At 40.2% G+C, this 18,604-nt stretch overlaps 2 protein-coding genes across 12 annotated transcripts in view; one reads left to right on the top strand and one right to left on the bottom strand.

Annotated features, from left to right (window-relative positions):
- APAF1 (apoptotic peptidase activating factor 1) overlaps nucleotides 1-6,548 on the top strand; it is an 89,951-nt gene extending 83,403 nt beyond the window's left edge. For 2 of the 3 annotated variants that reach the window (XM_044229037.1, XM_044229036.1), the window contains exon 28: nucleotides 3,978-6,098. In XM_044229037.1, coding sequence (XP_044084972.1) covers nucleotides 3,978-4,124 — 147 coding nt within the window. In that variant the 3' untranslated portion in view covers nucleotides 4,125-6,098. Of the gene's footprint in view, nucleotides 1-3,977; nucleotides 6,099-6,497 lie in introns of those variants that run through there. The other variant, XM_044229039.1, reaches the window with a different exon arrangement.
- Nucleotides 6,549-16,307: 9,759 nt separating this feature from the next.
- The window catches only part of ANKS1B (ankyrin repeat and sterile alpha motif domain containing 1B), a 1,114,861-nt gene continuing 1,112,564 nt past the window's right edge, over nucleotides 16,308-18,604 (bottom strand). For 6 of the 9 annotated variants that reach the window (XM_044228192.1, XM_044228194.1, XM_044228196.1 and 3 more), the window contains one exon: nucleotides 16,308-18,194. In XM_044228192.1, coding sequence (XP_044084127.1) covers nucleotides 18,084-18,194 — 111 coding nt within the window. In that variant the 3' untranslated portion in view covers nucleotides 16,308-18,083. The remainder of the gene's footprint in view (nucleotides 18,195-18,604) is intronic. The other 3 variants (XM_044228193.1, XM_044228195.1, XM_044228188.1) reach the window with 1 other exon arrangement.

Raw genomic sequence — 18,604 nt, 5'->3', positions numbered from 1 at the left:
CTTATTATTAGAGAATACAGAGGCCAAGGACTGAATGTGTTGTGCTGCCTCAGGGTCATTTTTTGGTGCTTGCATCTATTTATTCATCAGAATATGTTTAAGGTGGCTGGGTGTCTGCCTTCGGCTCAGGTCATGATCCTGGGGTCCTGGGATCGAGTCCCACATCAGGCTCCCTGCTCTTTGCCTTCCATTGTCTTATAGTCTGGGGGAAACAGACAGTAAATTGTCTCTAAAGTATAGGAGGGTTCTGGGACATGTCTGCTTACAGATAATGGAGTTAGCAGAGGTTTCTTAGGGGAATGCTTGGAGTGAGTGTTTTGAATGTTGGTTCACTTGTGAAAGGAATTGAAGATACTACATATTGTACAGGCCACTTAAAATAGATTCCAATCAATTACATATTACAGTACTTTTATTTCTCCCTGAAAACATCCAAGTGTAGGAAATGATTCTGATTAATTATCTGACACTGTATAGATACTCAAAAACTTTGAAGTTTTTTTAGGGACGCCTGGGTGGCTCAGTTGGTTAGGCAGCTGCCTTCGGCCCAGGTCACGATCCCAGCATCCTGGGATCAAGTTCCGCATTGGGCTCCTTGCTCCTCAGGGAGCCTGCTTCTCCCTCTGACTCTGCCTGCCACTCTGTCTGTCTGTGCTCGCTCTCACTCTCTCTCTGACAAATACATAAATAAAATCTTTTAAAAAATTTAAAAAAAAATAAAAATTTGAAGTTTTTGGTTATATGAGACCCACATAATTGCAGTTTTACTCAGCATAAAAATCTAGCTTATAAGAAGGACGACAAATTTTAGCTGTATGAGGAGATGTTTGTTAGAACCCTTTTCAAAGAGTTTGCATTGAGAATACAATGCTCTTTATAAAATGTTGCACTGAACTATACCTTTTGGGGCACACCTTTAGTTATGGGGAGGGGGATCGTGAAACTATCACCATTTGTTTTCCTTCAGTGTAAAGACAAACTGACTCTTAGACTGCTCTGAGCATGACGCAGGGGGTCTTGAGCTCCATTAATTAACTGCTGAAATACTTAGTCGCTCAGCTTTGACACTGAGCTTTTAGAGACCATGTCATGTGGGCCCCATAGAAGGCTTTCACGTAATTATGAATCTGGCTTACAAGATGTGATAGTAATTAGTGACTAGATTTCCAGAGTTCTTGGAGAACCTTGAAATCAGCAGCAGAATAGGTGTCTGTAGTGTAGGGGTTTGTGTCTTAAGAGTGCAAGAACCTATAGACTATACAATTCAGTCTGTATGTTTGAGTGACGGGCTTTCTTCCCTCTGGTTTGATTACTAGCCTGGTTAAACTGATTGTGATCTAGCCCAGCCTGCATCCACCCAGCAAGTTAATGAGACTATCAAAAGCACAGAGCAAATTAAAAGTAAAAAGGAACAGCTGCTGTAGTGTCCAAAGAAATGGGCCTTTTGAGTCTGTTTACTAAGAAATCCAAGCTATATAATTTGCATGTCAGTAAGATAAAGTAGATATCCAGTAGCTAAAAAGCTCTTAACTTTCAAAGTTATTTCTATCTATAAAGTAAAAAGGTAATGTAATTTAGCTGTTTACTTGTGTTATGCCATGAAGTACATACTGTTAGAATGACAATTCCACATTAAACCATACTTATGAGAAGAAAGTCTGCTTTGAAATATGGAATACATGGTGATAAATGCAGGTGTGCCATTCCTTAGAGGCGATAGAATGTAACGGTCAGGAGAGTGAGTCTTGGGCAGATTGCCTAAGGTCAGAGCCTGGCTCTGCCCCTCATTAACTTTGTGATTTACAGAGATTGTTTAATCTCTCTATGCCTTGATTTTCTCATCTGTAAAATGAGTATAATATCTATTTCAGATTTTGGGAGGGTTAAAGAAGTTAATACATGTTAATATTCGTAGTGTTAAAGGAGTTAATACATACATACATAGTGTCGCATAGTGTACCCTAAGTAAATGTTAGCTATTTTAATTCACTTTATTTCTTAAGCAGTTTTAGGTTCGCAGCAAAACTGAGCAGAAAGTATAGAGTTCCCATATATCTCCTGACCCACACACGCTGCCCCACTATCACCAGAGGATCAGTAGAGTGGGACATTCGTTACAGTTGATGAACTTCAATTGACACATCACTAGCACCTTAAGTTCATAGTTTACATTAGGGTTCACTGTTGGTTTTCCTTCTGTGAATTTTTCTTCTTAAGATTTATTTATTTGAAAGAGAGAAAGAGCATGCATGCATGTGTGGGGTAGGAGAGACCAGAGAGAGGGAGAGAGAAAATCTCAAGAAGACTCCTTGCTGAGTGTGGAGCCCAACATGGGGCTCAATCCAGCGACCCTGAGACCATGACCTGAGCTGAAGTCAAGAGTTGGATGTTTGGGGCTCCTGGGTGGCTCAGTTGTTAAGCGTCTGCCATTGGCTCAGGTCATGCTCTCAGGATCCAGCCCGTATCAGGCTCCCTGCTCAGGGAGAGGCCTGCCTCTCACTCTCCCACTCCCCTTGCTTGTGTTCCCTTTCTTGCTGTCTCTTTCTGTCAAATAAATACATAAAATCTTAAAAAAAAAAAAAAAAGTTGGACGCTCAATAGACTGAGCCACTCAGGCACCTCCATTCTGTGAATTTTGACAAATGTATAAGGACATGTGTCTACCATTGTCATAGTATACGGAATAGTTTCGTTGCCCTAAAAATTCCCTGTATTAGTTGTTTTTAATGTCATTGTTTTTTAGTTCATATTCAAGTTAGTGGTGTAGTGGTGTAGTGTTTCTGAGTGGTTTGTTTGAATAGAGGGAGAGGTGGTGGGAGCACTAGATTAGGAACCAGAAACTGTTCCAGCTCGGCCACCTGCTGGCAGCATCATCTTGGGTGATGAGGCCTTTTTTCTCTCAGAACCGTGGTTTCCTTATTAGTAAAATGAGGCAGTTGGAGTAGGTGATCTCTAAGGGCCTTACTGTCTCTATGATTTGCTTCTAGTGACTAAAAACTAGTGAGTCGTAAGTAGGTGGAATGTGTCCTCTGCAGTCTTGTTACATTGCTATTTTATAAAGCAAAATTGTCAGTTCTGAAAAATTTCGAGTTAGTACAAGTTGCGTCAGTGAGGTTTACTGAAGTCCATGGGGTAGACTTTCGTCAGTTACTATTACTAAGTGAACAGAAATAGCTGGCCCTGTCAGCTGCTAGAATGCTAGGCACTGCCCCAGATACAAAAATGAGTGACACCATTATTTGTTAATAATACTTTGAATCTCAATGTCCCTTTTCAAAAGGTGTTCATGTACATTGTCTCTTTTGCGCTTATTTCAGCTGGGAGATACATGAGTAAGCTTTATGATCTCCATCTGGTAAATGACTGGGAACACTGTGTAATCTTAGGGAATTCAGTTATCAGGAGGAGAAAGGGAGGATTTGGCCAGACCACCTGCTGCATTTGAGACATTCAGTATTTATTTAGCAAATAAACGTATAGGCTATTTTAAAGAAACTTGGTCATCGGCTCTCAAATCATTCCTGGTGAAAAGGAAGATTCAGTGGAGAGAACATTCTGTCAGGTAGTGTCTATCAGAATACCAGTCTGTCTGCAAAGGGACATTTTTAAAGAAAAGAGGGGCATTTTCTTCTGTTCATTCCAGTGAGAAAGACATGCAGGCAGCAGAGTTCAGTGCAGTCATAGCCATGGTGGACTTGGTACAGCCTTGTGTCTGTATCTTTCAATAGGCTGCACATTTTCCCAGCATGCCTTGCAGTGGGGCTGTGTTTGGTAGCTTTGAGGCAGTCACCAGGATTAATCAGGGGAGGCTGACCAAGTGGATTATACTATATTCAGCTTTAAACTTTAGACTTTTTCCCCTGCTTTTGCTCAAGTTTGAGAATGGGGAGGTGACAGGGTGAAGGAGTTGGCTGGCACTACAGTTATCGCACAGAGTAATTACCGATCTAATGAGAATTTTCTTTTTCTCTGAACAGTGGTGGAATGTTGTCACTGGGGAATCCTCACAGACCTTCTACACAAATGGAACCTATCTTAAGAAAATACACGTGTCCCCTGACTTCAAAACATATGTGACTGTTGATAATCTTGGTATTTTATATATTTTACAGATGTTAGAGTAAAGTTGTTAAGAATTAATGTAAGTTGAACTCTTTTTAATTTTGAACTGGAAAAAATTCTAGTGAAACTCTATATTTCGACTTTTTATAAAGCTGTGAATTGTTTTGCAGTTACTGCATTCATTACAAAAGTGTTTGTGGTTGGATGAATAATATTAATGTAGCTTTTTCCCAAATGAACACACCTTTAATCTTGTTTTTCATAATCATCATCATTATGGTGAACAGTTTGTCCTTAAGATGCAAATGAAAATGTAAATACGTACCTTGTTATACTGTTGGTAAAATTCTCTCTTGATGCATTCAAATTGGTTGACATAATTAATGAGAATAATTTGGAAGAAATATGTATTTTAATGCTGTTATTAAGCAGGCTGTGCCTCAGGGTAGCAGACCTGCCTTCTGAACCACATATACCCCAAGGGGGATAGTTCTCCCACTTACAGTCTTGGTGCTTATTTGTACCCCTTAAATTTGCTTTTAAAATATTATGTCTACTTGCACAGTTTGCAGCATTTCTTTTAATTCACTCGATACGTGAGTGTTGGATTTCACAAGTTCTTTGAAGCAAGAGATCTTGTAAAGCAAAAATTACACCTGTTAAAGAGAGATTTTATTGTTCTACCTTTTTCTCACTAGCTGATGGCAGATCTGTGCTGCGGCTGGACTTCAGCTGTCCGTCTCTGAGTTGGGTGCTGTCCTGCTTGCTCTGGTTTTCTATGTACCAGACTTGTTACTTGACTGAACTTGACCTTTCATAATCCTCACTTTCCTCTTTTTTTTTTTTTTTAAGCAGTTGTTCCATAGTTGAATTTTTATAAATTAGAATAATTGGAAAGGAGCCGGTTTTAACAGAAGATAAGTTTTAACAGAATATTTCTAAGAAATATAGTAAAAAACCATTTTCTTCTAACTCTGTTTACTCAGATGAATGGCACACGGTCAGTGCTGTTCTAAGTGAATTTCAAGAGAATTCTCAGTGGTTTTCTATGCAGTAACAAAAGAGTCATTGTAACTCTGGAAGATGTCACTTTTAACCTACCAACCATTCTGTTTTCCTTCTCCTTTTTCCCACCTTCTCTCCTTTCCTTCCCGCCCTCCCTTCCTTCCTCCAAGGTTAATCAGGAAAGATAGCTCTTGAAGGGAACAAGTATATCAACTAGCTTTTTTTTTTAACCTCCTGATTAGGAACTTTAATTGCAGTTTAAGTCTCCATTTCCCCTGACAATATATTGTTAAGGGAAATGGCAATAAATTAATAATAGATGTGGTTCATATAAGAAAATAACCAAAATTCAAAAATTTTGCTGCTGCAATAGAAACTAAATCAAAGAAGTATTAGTGTTAATAGTAAGTAAGTAGTGAGCCAGTTTCTGTTTTGGTGTGTATTAGATGCGGTGTAGGTAGGAGGGCCTAGACCACTCCAGATGTATTTTTAGATTAAATATCACTATTAGCATTTAAGGGAGCCATAGATAGAATTATTAAGGAGATTTTACTTTTTTTTTTTATGATGGGTTGAGGAACTAGTTTATAGGCTTACTGTGATTTAAGCAAATGTGATGTGAAAATCTTTTTTTTTTTTTGATGTGAAAATCTTAATTTTATGAAAGAATTTCTGTAAATGTATGTTGTGCTTAGAGTATCCAAATCATAATTTGATTTGCATACAGTGTTTAGGAACTCATTTATAACTCGGAGTATAAAGTATTAACTTTTAGAATTAAAAGCTATCTGACTTTCATCAGTTACTATTAAGTAACTTTTCGTCAGTTACTATTAAAGTATAGAACATACATCAGCTTTTAAAAAATCTTGATTGGCCCTTGTCTTTAAAATAAAAAGAAAAATGGGAAGAAAAGGTAACATGACAAAAAGACAAGGTAAAAAGCAAGGTAACGTGAAGGAAAAAGGGAAGTCTAGCGTCATGGAGCTGCAGTTTTCCAGGCAGCTCAAGTGGTCAAGTCAAGGGGAGGGTTTTGTTTTGTATTTACAGATGAGCATTTTTCAAGCATTTTCCCTTGCTTTATTTTTTGTAATGGAAATTACATTGCATTTTGTATATGTAAAGGTTTTTTTTTACATTGTATGTGTCTTGTATGTTTTGAAAACTGTTTTGTATTTATGATGCAGGTCACAATTTTTTTTTTTTTTGCTTTGGTATACATTTTAATACATGAAGTAAAAAAAATTTATAAAAAATAAAATTCCTAAAATATTTTTGAAAAACATTCTTGGATTGTTTCAGACTGCTTGCTTGTCCTTTGTTGATTAGAAAACAAATGTGAAAGGCCTTTAAACTGAAACTGTCATCCTTTCTATTAATGCTTTATCAACTATGTCTAATTTAATTTTATCAAAATTTTATCTCCTCAGTTTATCTCTGATTGCTACCTGATGTGACTGGCATGGTGAAGAGCTTGTAAAGAAGAGAATTCATTTATTTCTTCTTTCATTCAGTAAATATTTATTGAGATCTACCATGTGCCTGGCATTTTTTGTAGGAATTGGGGATATAAAAGTGAGCAAACAATCTTTTTCTGACTGTGGTATGGGCCAAGGAGAGGCAGAAAAAGAGTAAATAGAATCTATAGCATATTAGTTGGTATGTTTGAGTGGGGAGGGGAGAAGCTTTACAGTTTTAGATGGAGGTGCTCACGGAGAAGGTGGCACTTGAGTCCACACCTGAAAGGTGAGGGAGTGAGTCATCCAGGTATCTGGAGAGATTCCCAAGCGAGAGTGCAGTGAGCGCAGACAGGACAGTGGATGGGCTGCTCTGTTGCAGAGCTGGCAAGGAAGCTGGTTTGCGGCTGGAGAGTAACAAGAGGTGCATCACCGTGCAGGGCCTCCTCGGCAACTGTAAGGACTTTTCCTCTGCAGTGGGAGCTACTGGATTAGTTTGGGCAGTGGAGTGATCTGACTTAAGCTTTAGTTGGTTCCTTTGGCAGTGGGAAATTGAGATTCAGTTGAGAAGGGGGAGAGGCATGGGGTACCAATGAGAAACTTTTGCAATAATTTGGGCAAAATGAAGGCACCTGGGCTAGGATGGCAACAGTAGGGGGTGTGACAGTTGGATTCTGTATACATTTCAATGATAAGAGTTAATAGGATTTACTAGTGGATTGGTTAAAAGTTGTGAGGGAGACAAGTTAAGAATGATACCAAGTCTTCTGCCCATTTTTTGACGTGATTATCTGTTTTGTGTGTGTGAGTTTGAGGAGTTCTTTATATATCTTGGATACCAGTCCTTTGTCTATAGTGTCATTTGTGAATATCTTCTCCCATCCCTTGGGTTGCCTCTTTGTTTTGTTGACTGTTTCCTTTGCTATGCAGAAGCTTTTGATCTTGAAGCATAAGGAATAACACGGAGGACACTGGGAATTGGAGAGGAGAAGTGAGTTGGGGGAAATCGGAGGGGGAGATGAACCATGAGAGACTGTGGACTCTGAGAAACAAACTGAGGGTTTGGGAGGGGAGGTTAGTGGGGGATTGGGTGAGCCTGGTGGTGGGTATTAAGGAGGGCACGTATTGAATGGAGCACTGGGTGTGGTGCATAAACAATGAACCCTGAAAAAAATAAAAAATAAAAAAAAGAACATCACCAAGATTTTGGTCTCTTTGGCTTGAACTATTGGAAGGAGATTAGAGTTGCCATTAACTGAGATGAGGCAGGGTTTTGGACATAGTAGGTTTGAGATGGCCATTAGATATCCAAGCGGGGATGTTGAGTAGGTGGTTGGATAAAAAGGTCTGGAGTTCATGGGAAGAATCTGTGATGGCAATATAAATCTGAGAATCATTAGTGAATCAAATGTATTTAAAACCATAGGATCAGATGAGATCAGCAGTGAAACAGTTGTTGATACACAAGATTGGAGTCGTAAGCCAGAGTCCAGAGCAGTGTGAAGTTGGGTGAGGCAAGGGAGCAGCACAGGAGACTGAGAAGGACCACAAAGAATAAGAATTGCAGCGTGGTGTGGTAAGTTATAGTGAATGCAGTTGGTGTGGGTCTCTTAACTCAATGTGATTTTGGGCAAAATTTCTTTATTGGTTTGTTTGTTCAGCCACCTGCTTGTCTTTCCCATATGGCCTGCATATCTACTGTGTGCCAAGCACTATTTTAGGTAGCAGCTGGGGCAATACATAAATACATTATAATTGTTAGGAGAGGTTGGGAATAACAGATAATAAGAAAATAAGAAAATATCAGCAGTTGTTGTATCTGTAAAATGGGTATCTGTTCTTCCTTTTCATGGTTGTTGTAAAGATTTAATAAGATAATGCTCATGAAGTACTTACCTCAGCGCTTGGACTAAGAAAGTGCTCAGTGAACATTCCTTAGTGTAATTCAGGTTGTGTCATCTTTGGCCTCACAGCAGTTTGCTGGCTGCTGTCTCTGCCCCCAGTCACATCCCTCTGCTCAATCTTTCCAAAGAGCCATCTTAATCTTGTTACTTCTCTTTAAAACCCTGGACCTGTTGTGTGCTCTCTTGCCTCTGTGTCTTTGTGTACACTGTTCTCTCTTCTGTACTCACCATCTCATGGCTAATTTTTCCCCGATTCCTTCTTATCCTTCATATATTCTTTGGGATAACCCTTCTGCTGAAGGTCTGCCCAGTCCTTTCGTAGTGCCCTCTTCTCTGCCATGACTTTTAGCACCCTGTATTATTTACTTATTGGAGTCCCTCATTAGATCATAAGCTCCATGAAGCCAGGTCTATGTCTTTTACACCACAGTCTAACATAAGCCTGGCTCCAGTTGGGAGTCTCAATAAATATTTGTTGAATGATTGAAATTCCTTTACAGATGCTTGAGTGCCCATGGCATATTCTGTGTTCTCCCTCTGCACTAGGATATCAAGAGGCTAATTAAGAAGAGCAGGTCACCAGCATTTTCTTTATCTTTCTGCTTTAGTTTGGCATTTTATTGTGAAGGATCATTAGAGGAAAGTAAAACTTCACTTGAATAAAAAGATTTGCTTCTAGATTATATGAAATGAATAAACATGCTCCTGAAGTGTTTAAGTTGGCAAGTATGGCAATCTATTATTCAACATTATGTTACTATAATTTACTTACCAACCTTGAGAGAAGGAGGAAATGATTTTCGAATAATTCTTGGTCTCTGAAGATTGTCACTTGAATAGATTTCCTTGCTCATAACCCCTCCCCTTAAAACTATGGAGATACTATACAGTTATTAAATGCCTGAATTAGAATATCAGCTGCTATCAGGCTATGAGTTTAACCTTAGATTTATAGTGTAGTTGTGTATATTCACAGGGAAGGGATAGAAAAATGGCATCAAACGTGGGACTCACCAGAGACCAAGTCTTTGAAATCATTTGGCATCAACAGTGTATTACTTCTAAGGTGATGTAAGAAGACCATAACTTGGGGAAATTTTCATTTAAATTATGATTCAGGAAAATGAGCTGCTGGTGTTCATTGTAAATTCATTTATGAGGTTAGGTCTTCAGAACGGGGAATACTGCTTATCACAGAGAAGCGAACAGAAAAATCTGCTGCTGTGATTTCCCATCACCCAGGGCTGGAGTAAGTAACTACAGAGAGCATGCCAGGTCTAAGTTTGGGTGGCGTGGTTCTGAGCAACTGATCAAACTGGAAAACACCCAGTAGCTGAATGAATGTGCTAAGCTCCGGCTTAGCACAAGGTGACTCTTGTGGGGAGCAGAAGCACACATTTCACCATCCATTCAGATCTTCATTGCCTCCCCAGCCCTTATTCTGTCTTCATAGTACTTGAGTGGATTTGCAGACTCTGCAGTCCTAGCCTAGAGAGGAAGAACTGCACCCCAAGCAGTTAATCTGTGACAAAGCCAAGGCCACAGTCCAAATCTGATTTTCTTTATAGAGAGACCCAGACCCACTGGGCTGTAAGTTGAATGTCAGTTTCAATTGGAAGTGGAATCCTCCTGGGTTTATGGCAGATGAACACTCATCTAGGGGTCACGGCTTGGGTTTTAGCCCCTTGGGAAGATTTTGGAGATCTGTGTTTTTCATCTCTGATTCATTTTTAATTAGCAGTGATTCTAAACCCTTCATCTTGTGTTTATTTGCCCCACTCTGTCAAATAACTTTCTAATACCTAACAAATCCTTTTTAGGAAGAAGGAAGGAAGAGCTATTATTTTTTTACTGTTGTTTTCTGTGCCAGGTCCTATGCTGGGCATATTCCACACATTATGTGATCGAATCCTCACAACAGGGCTGCCAAGGTATTGTCTCTTGTCTAGAATGTGGAAATAGGTGCAGAGAGGTTAAGTTGCCAGCGCCCCACAGCAAAGTGGTGGAGCTGGGGTGTTTGGTCCATGAAGTTGGCCACCTCATTAAAGCCCCTGGGTGAGAGGATCCAGGAACATCATTTCAGTTCTGCACTTTAATTCATTATTCATTTCAGTCATTCACATCATGTGTCATGACTGATTCTAAGTCCTGAGCTGTCAGAGGTGGTCCCCGCCCTTGAGGAGCTTCTACTCTTAGTATTCTGGTTAGCCCATCTCTGTGCCTGTAGGGATTGCTCCTTGAAAAAAAGAACCAGGGTCCATTCTGGTAGGATCCAAATGGATGGCAGAGGTTGGGGGATGTATTGGGTTTTCCAGCCCTTGGCTACTACCCAGCCTGGTCTCAATTCTCATATGATTCAAACATTGAACATGGAAGGTAACAGCCTTATGGCCTGCTCCCTGGAGATGCTTATTTCTGCTTTGAAACTCTTAGGGGGTTCATTTGAGATTAGTGGCAGCCCTGATTTCATTTCCTTTTCTCCTCTAACCTCCATTTGAAAAGGTGAGCCTCTCAGAGCCTCAGTTTCCTTATTTGTCAAATAGGGACCACAATACTTGATTGCAGAGTTTTTTGTGAGGGTTGAAAGATATGTCAAGCATCTGATACCTCAATAGCATTTTCATCTTTTGTTTCAGTTATAAACTTCCATTCATTTGTTGCCCATGTTTCCATGATTTATGAAGGGGGAACCTGTGACTTTGATTTCTTCAGGCATTCTTTTCTACCTCGTGGTAGGTTCTTTCTTTTGAACTGTCTGAAACTTTCTTTTGAACTTTCTTCTCTTTGGGATGTGTTTGCACCCATGAGTAGTGGAGGATTGAAAATGAGAATGGAGAAAAGAGACCTTGGGCTTGCTGCTTGGGTTTGGTGCTTGGAAGTATGGTAGAACTCTGGCTTTGGCTGTCAGGTGTATCCAAGTTCACATCCTGGCTACAGTAACGTCCTAGCTGTGTGACCTTCAGCAAGTGTTTTAATTTTCTCAAGGACCTCTTCCCAAGGAGCCTCTGATGTGCTGCCCAACTACTCAAGGGATCAGGAGGGCCTCATCCATCCAGGGGTGAGGCTTCTTACACTTTGTTGCACCAAATTTATCTGAGAAATCTAAAAACCTCCCTAAACCCAGACCTCATTCCAGGCCAATTAATTCAGAATCTCTGGAGATGGGACCCAGGCATCCATATTATTTTAAAGTTTCCCAGTTGATTCCAGAGTGCAGTGGAGATTGAGAACCAATACCCTTTGCTCTGTTGCCCTTGATGACCACGCCATTGCCAGTTCTTCTGTCCAGCTGCCAGCTTTGATGACTGCTTCTACAGTATGCTCCCATACCTGCTTTGCCAAGACAACCTCAGGAGTGTTGCTGGGCAGCACAGATGTTTGATATGTCTATTATATTAACACAGATGTGGGGATCTTTTGTGGTTGGATTTGATGGTTAATTTATAGAGCAACTCCTTTAGGGTTATTACCATCAGTTCCTCCTCTGGTCATGGCTTTTCTATCCAGGTGTCTCACCTGTGTGTACTTGGTTTCACTTTTTACCTAGTGCCATGATTATTCCCATCATGCAGAAACTGTTGGTGGCCATCCTAATATCCAGTTTCTCCCTTTTCCTCCTAACAGCTCCTTTATTGTTGGAGGCTGCAGTGTGCTTGGCTAAAATCAATAGCTACATTTTCCAGCTGCCTATATAGGGGTGGCCAAAGAGTTGTGGGTTGAAACTTCCAGGAAAGCTCTTAAAAGATTGTCTTACTCATTTGGGGGGTAGGAGACCTTAGGTCATTATTCTTTTTATTGTCTGGAATGTGGATGTGCTGGATAATGCTCCAGCAGCCATTTTGTGATCATGAGGTGACCTTACAGATGTTATATGCTAAGGATGACAGAATAGGAATGTAGAAGGAGCTTATTGACCTCCCATTCCAGCCCTGTATGATTTCTGAAATTGATATGACATGAGAAAAAAATTCAACCCTTTCCTGTTTAAGAGACTGTTATTTCTGATCTTTGCTACTAGTTCCTAAATTCAGTTCCTGATAATAAACCAACCTGGTGTATAAGAGTAGTCCAACAAAAGTCAGTGACTCTGCATCTCTGCCTCCTCACTCTAGCCACAGACACACTGTTCCTCCTCTGATAAGTACTGGACATCTAGCTGGCTGTGAGGCTGTTGAAGCTTGGTAGAATCTCAGAAAGTCACAAAGAAGTGATGCATGGATCACGCCCAGCCCACAGATGAGTTTTATTTGGCCCACACTTATTTTTTAAAATGCTGAGTTTGTTGCCAACATTTGGAAATCTGGTGATTTTGCATAAATACTGATTTCTTAGAAAATCTGTTGACCCAGGGTCTTTATTTCTGCCTGGCAACAATCAGCTGAAAGTAAGTAGGAGCTGCCCCCTGAAATGAGACCGTTGCTCTGTAGATCATCACATCCTCCCTCACTCATGATGCCTGCATGGCTCTGAAGCCATATGAGTTTGCAACTTTCCATCTCCCTACCCAGACACACACCCCGGAAATGGCCTGCTCAAATGGTATTCCTGAATTTCCTGTGCCTTTCTTCCCAGTCTCCCTTGACTCAACACTTAGCATATTGCGGTTTTTGTTTTTGTTTTTTTTTTCTCTCAGAAAACGAAGCATGCACTTTTGGTAAGTAGAGAGAAATCAGCCTTTCAAATGTCAGAAAACAGCTGATGTTGCTTCTCACTTGGAGGCGTGTTGGCTTCCCTTTTCACATATCTTATTGAGGAGAGGCAGTAAGAGGGAGAGCTGCAGGCTCCTCATGGAGCAGCTGTTGGGATGCTTCATTGAGGAGGCACTGAGACATCCAGAGGACAATTAAATTATTGAATATGGATTTCCTTGAACGGCTTTTATTACCATGTCATGAGTAAGAACAACCCTATCTCAGCTTGCTCATACTGTCCTCTGAGACGTAACTTAGATGTTTCCTAAATGGCGGGACTTGGAAGATGCGCATTAGCTCTGCTGTGCTTGTGAGGACTGTTGTGTGACATGCATGCTCTTCAGTTGTCTGAACCCCTGAGAAAACCTCAGCTGTTGCAGGGACCCTAATGGAGCTGGACAGCGCAGAGTCTCTGTTGCAGTCTGATGTAAATTTTTATACCCTTGGTCATTAACTACTCTTGGAAAGTTAAGCGCCTATGCAGCTTTTACAAGCCCAGGTCTCTGGGGTTTTGGAGAGTAAAACAAAAACTATTTCGATGATGAATAATTTGTAGCTATAATTCCTTATGATACACAATGTGCAGTGTGTTGGGTCAGGAATGACCATCTTTGCATTAACAATTCTAAGTAGAATGGAGCCACGATGAACACAGAGGAAGTTGTCAGTGAGTACATTGGCCTGGGATGAAGAGAGGAAACAGTTAAGTGTAACTGGTATTCCTAGGTCTGCACCAAATTCTTGGGGTTAATTCCCCTACAAAAATAAGACCTCGCTCATGGGTACTAACGGAATTTCATAGTATGCAGGATGGTGATTGGGCAACGAGCCTCAGGAAATTCTCTGCCTCCTAAGGAGCTGGTTTCTGTGGGACACAGGACTCTGTTGCTGGGGCAGCCAGATGCCTGGGTTCATTTGTACATTTTCATAGACAGCAGTAAATGGGAATGGGGTGGGCTAGGTGTAGGGGGGACAGGAATGGAGTAGGGAGCAGGTTGATGCAGCCTTGGTGCAGATAGACTCTGTTGGCCTATGTAGGCTGGTTCCCCAATTATATTTTAAGAAAATGGGTTTATTACCATCAGATGGCTTGATTTTCATAGGAAACATACCCAGTGAATACCTTATATAAAAAGAGAACTGAAAAAATGTCTTTAAAAAAGGCTTTGTTCCATATAGACTTCTGAACATGGTCATTATATTCCAGTTCTGTGGGAGAATGAACTCTGGAGGCTAGCCCATTCATCACATTTTCCTTTCTGTTCAGAAGTAGTTTAAGAGCAATGTTACTTGGGGTCCAAGTGTGAATTTTTATTTTTGAGAATTTGGCCATGAGTTCATTGTCTAAGCCTGTTTACTGGCCCATCATATCCAAACATTATATACCCCAATAATATTCCTAACTATTCCAACAGAAAATCTGGTATGTCTTGAGAAAAACCACTGCCATGACTTATTAATGAATTAACTAGGCATACTTTTCATAGGGTTCATTCACCCAAACTTATCATAGAATATAATGTAAGAAAAATGAATAATTGAATTGAAGTTCTTTTTTGGAATAGTACTAGCATTCAAGGATCACGACTGCCCATGGATACTGCAGTTACTAATGTGTCAGACTCCCCCTTCAAGAAATCGGTTGCATATCCCTTCATTATATGTGCTGGCTCTCTTCTATTTGCCCCTTAGATCTCTCCTTCCTCTTCCCTGTCTTGTGTAGACCATATCAATGGGCTCCTTGTCTTCTGGCTTCCAGTGGGTTCAGCTAATACAGGGTAGAGAGTGAGACCAGGCTATTTTAATCCCTCGCTCCCTCTCTGAGGGCCACTACCACTGCCCATGTCCCTCAGCCTGTCTGGCAGCCCCCTCCATACAGTCTTCTCCTTTCCCATTCTCCCTCAGGCCATTACCAGCCCAGGGACACTGTTCCACCCGTCTGTTTCCCTTTATGCTGCTAACACCTAAGTAAGTGTTCTATTTATTAAACTCTTAAAATATCCCAATTGGAATGTGCCATCTGCTTCATGCTGGGACCATAACTGATAACAAATAAGCATTTGATCCACAGAGAGAAGACTGCTGACCTCTTGGTGGTTACCAAAGATAAAAAGGGCCAAATTAACCCAGTTGAAGCATTACCATCTAAAATCCCAGCCCAAACCTTTCTTCAGGAAACCTGCCTTTTCTGCCTCGGTGAATGTCATTCCCTCTCAGGTTGGTTTTAGTGTTTTCAAAGCTATGTGTCTGTGCATGTCTGGTTGGTAGCACCCCATATGTTTTGGTCTGTGTTTCAAAGAGTAACAGACTTAGATCCAGGAGTGCAGGGAGATCTCCTGAAAGTCACAGGATATAGAATGTGAAATGTCGATCTTTCCGGTATCTCTAATATGGCCTTATATCATTTGATGTGCAGCTGGCATATGTGTTTTAGAAAAATGGAAGGATTGATGTTGTTATGTGATGTTTTAACCCCTACCAAAATTTATATGTTGAAGCCTAATCCTCCAATTTGATGGTATTTGGAAGTGGGCCTTTGGGAGATAATTAGGTTACATGGGGTATTGATGGTGGAGCCCTCAGAAGGGGATTAGTGCCCTTACAAGAAAAGACAACAGGGAGTTTGCTGCCCCCCAACTCTGTGTGCATGTGTACTTACACACACACACACACACACACACACGCAGAGGTCATGAGACCGCACCGGAAGATGATAGATGCCTACAAACCAAGAGAAGAGCCCTCAGAGAGAAACTTATCTGCCAGCATCTTGATCTTGGACTTTCCAGCCGCCAGAACTCTGAGAAATACATCTGTTGTTTAAGCCACACAGTCTGATATTTCATTTAGCAGCCCGACCTGAGACAAATGCGTAGTTGTTTTCCCAAACATGCTATCTGTATTGTCCCACACAAATGATCTATTTGGGTGGTCCTTGCCCTTTTAGAAATTTGTTTTGGTAATTTGTCCTTGTAGCCTACTGTAATATTTAAAGACATTGGGTATTTTCTGGCTGAAATTTAAGCTTTAAAGGCCACTGTATCTTACTCAGACTGGTTGAACTTAGAAATGAGTAAATTTTCTCAATTTTGCCAATTAAAAAAGCCCTTTAGCTATAGCTGTTGGAAGAGGCTGGGCCTTTGCTTTTTTTCCTAAATGGAAGTGGGAAGGTGCTCACAGAATGATGCCAAGCACCGGTGGCTGTACAATTTCCGTTTTATTTTGTGTGCTTTTTTTTAATAGGATATAAATAATGACAAAAATTACAAAATTTATAACTGGAAGCCCAAGCATATTTACACATATGTTTCTGTCTTAGCAAAGCTACTGTTTACTTTGCTCCTATACAATTACCTTTTGGTACCATATTTCAGTGTTATTTTACTCTCCATTTACTACATACATATCAACAGTGAATAGGCAAAATATATACAAGGAACTGTTCAGGTCAAGTAATTTAATATTGTATTAAAATTATTCAACACTGAACTAAATCCATATACATTTGTCAGTTTGAAATAAAATTTAATTATCTTTCTTTAAAACTCACCAACTGATGAATAACTGATAATCCTCAGGTTTGAAATAATACTGGTTAATAAAAAAAACATTAAGACAATCCCACAATTTATCAATATCGCTATAATGAACTTCAAAATGATTCACAATATGATCAGTTAGAACAATATACGTTAAAATGTTATTTTTTTCTATAATGATATTGGTACTGTTTATATAATTTGATTCTACATAAATATACATTATGGTATCATACAAATACTCCACAGAGACATTAAAAAAATTAAAATACCTTAAAGAAATGTAAGTAAATTTTATTTAATCAAATAGTAAGCAAACATTTATTTGTTTCAAGAAAAGAGTTTTATTACTTTGGAATCTCTCCTCTTTTTTTTTTTTTTTGTATTTGTTTTTTCTAGAAAAAAATTTTTGCAATAGAATTTTGTTAACACCTTTCTCAAACAAGGTTTCCATGACAGAAATCTTGACAGCAGGAGCCCTAGATTTTTTTTTTTAACGTTTTCTTTAAAACACTGTGAAGGTTAAAAAAAACAATCTTTGCAGCTTATGGCTGCATCAGCACTTTCGGTTGGATGCCAGTCTGCTTGCCCTAATCTCCTGCTCTGGGGAGTGTCATCAGCACTTTGCCACGCCCGAGCCAGTCCTCTTGGTGGTAGCAGTAAAAATTTAGTTATTTAGAAATGAAACCAGAAACATCCCTCACAACTAACCTAGTTTTCTTATCAGTGCATTAATGAAACATTCTTTTAATAAAAATATTGAATACAAGACACATTTTTCTGTGCATAATAAATTCCTCTGTTCTGAATCATTCTTAAATTTTGAATCAATCCATAGATGTAAATGTTTTCTTTATCTGACATGGTTGATTACATATAAAATCCACAAATATAGAAATTGGGAAACGGGATTTCCTGGCAATCATGGGGGTGGTTTTTGTCCTTATGCATGAAATGATGCTCAGTGATATGATTTTACAGGTGGGGGTAGTTCTGTTTTGATTCTACCGTTAAAACTGCTGACTGAAAAATCCAAGATTTTTATACTTTTAGGCAGTATTAGAGATCCCCTGTACCTTTTTTTTTTTTTAAGGTATTATCCCCAAATTCAGCAAAGCAGTGTTGGGGGCAGAGTCATTAGAAATACCTTGGGTGGTGGCAGGTGGGGGGGAGTCAGGAGTGTCAGCCAAAAATCTCAACTCATGCCTCTCAGGGGTTACAGCTGGAAAGTCTTGGTTGCACACTTTCTGTCACTGGTGCAGAAAGAACGTCCCCAGGAATGGCCAGTGGCCTTTCGCCCGTGACAAGGCCACACAAACAGAGCAGTCTTCCTCCTGGGCTGGGTGGAAACTGAGGCGCGAAGGGAAGCCTGCTCCGGGACTGCTCAGCGTGCAAGGCACCGCAAGGACAGGAGGATGGTGGGTATCAGAAAATTGTGGTTTCATACTTGGTATTAATTCCTCTCTTGGCTTCTTGTCCCGGCTCCACAATCCACGGCAGATTGGCCAGAGTCTTTTGCTCAGATGGGTCGATCTGCTTTAAAACAGAAAGGCTGATGCCTGTTATACGGTACCTGTACCAGGGTGCAAACATGCTTCCTAACACTTCTTGGAAACCAACACTAGGCCTGCAGTCCTGTCACAAACCAACAGGTATGTGAGAATCGTGTTTGTTCTTTTCATACATGTTTATTGCATAAGGACTGTATGCAAGGCATTCAAAGGGTAGGTGGTGAATGAGACCTGGCCCTTGCTCTTGAAGGCACACAGATGGGGAGCAAACACAGAAGCACTTCAAAACTGAAAAAGGGGTGGAGGGAGGGAGGGTGCTCTGTGGTTAGGGAGCCAGGGGACTTCCTAGAGAAGGTGAACCAGGTTATGTCACTCTCCAGCTCTCAAGCCTACAGTAGTTACCATTACAGAATAAGCCCAAATTCCTCAAGGTGA

The sequence above is a fragment of the Neovison vison genome, chromosome 12 (genome assembly GCF_020171115.1).
Source record: "Neovison vison isolate M4711 chromosome 12, ASM_NN_V1, whole genome shotgun sequence".
Taxonomy (NCBI): Eukaryota; Metazoa; Chordata; class Mammalia; order Carnivora; family Mustelidae; genus Neogale; species Neogale vison.
Note: the sequence above shows the minus strand (reverse complement) of the source record. Positions and strands in the feature narration are given on the sequence as shown.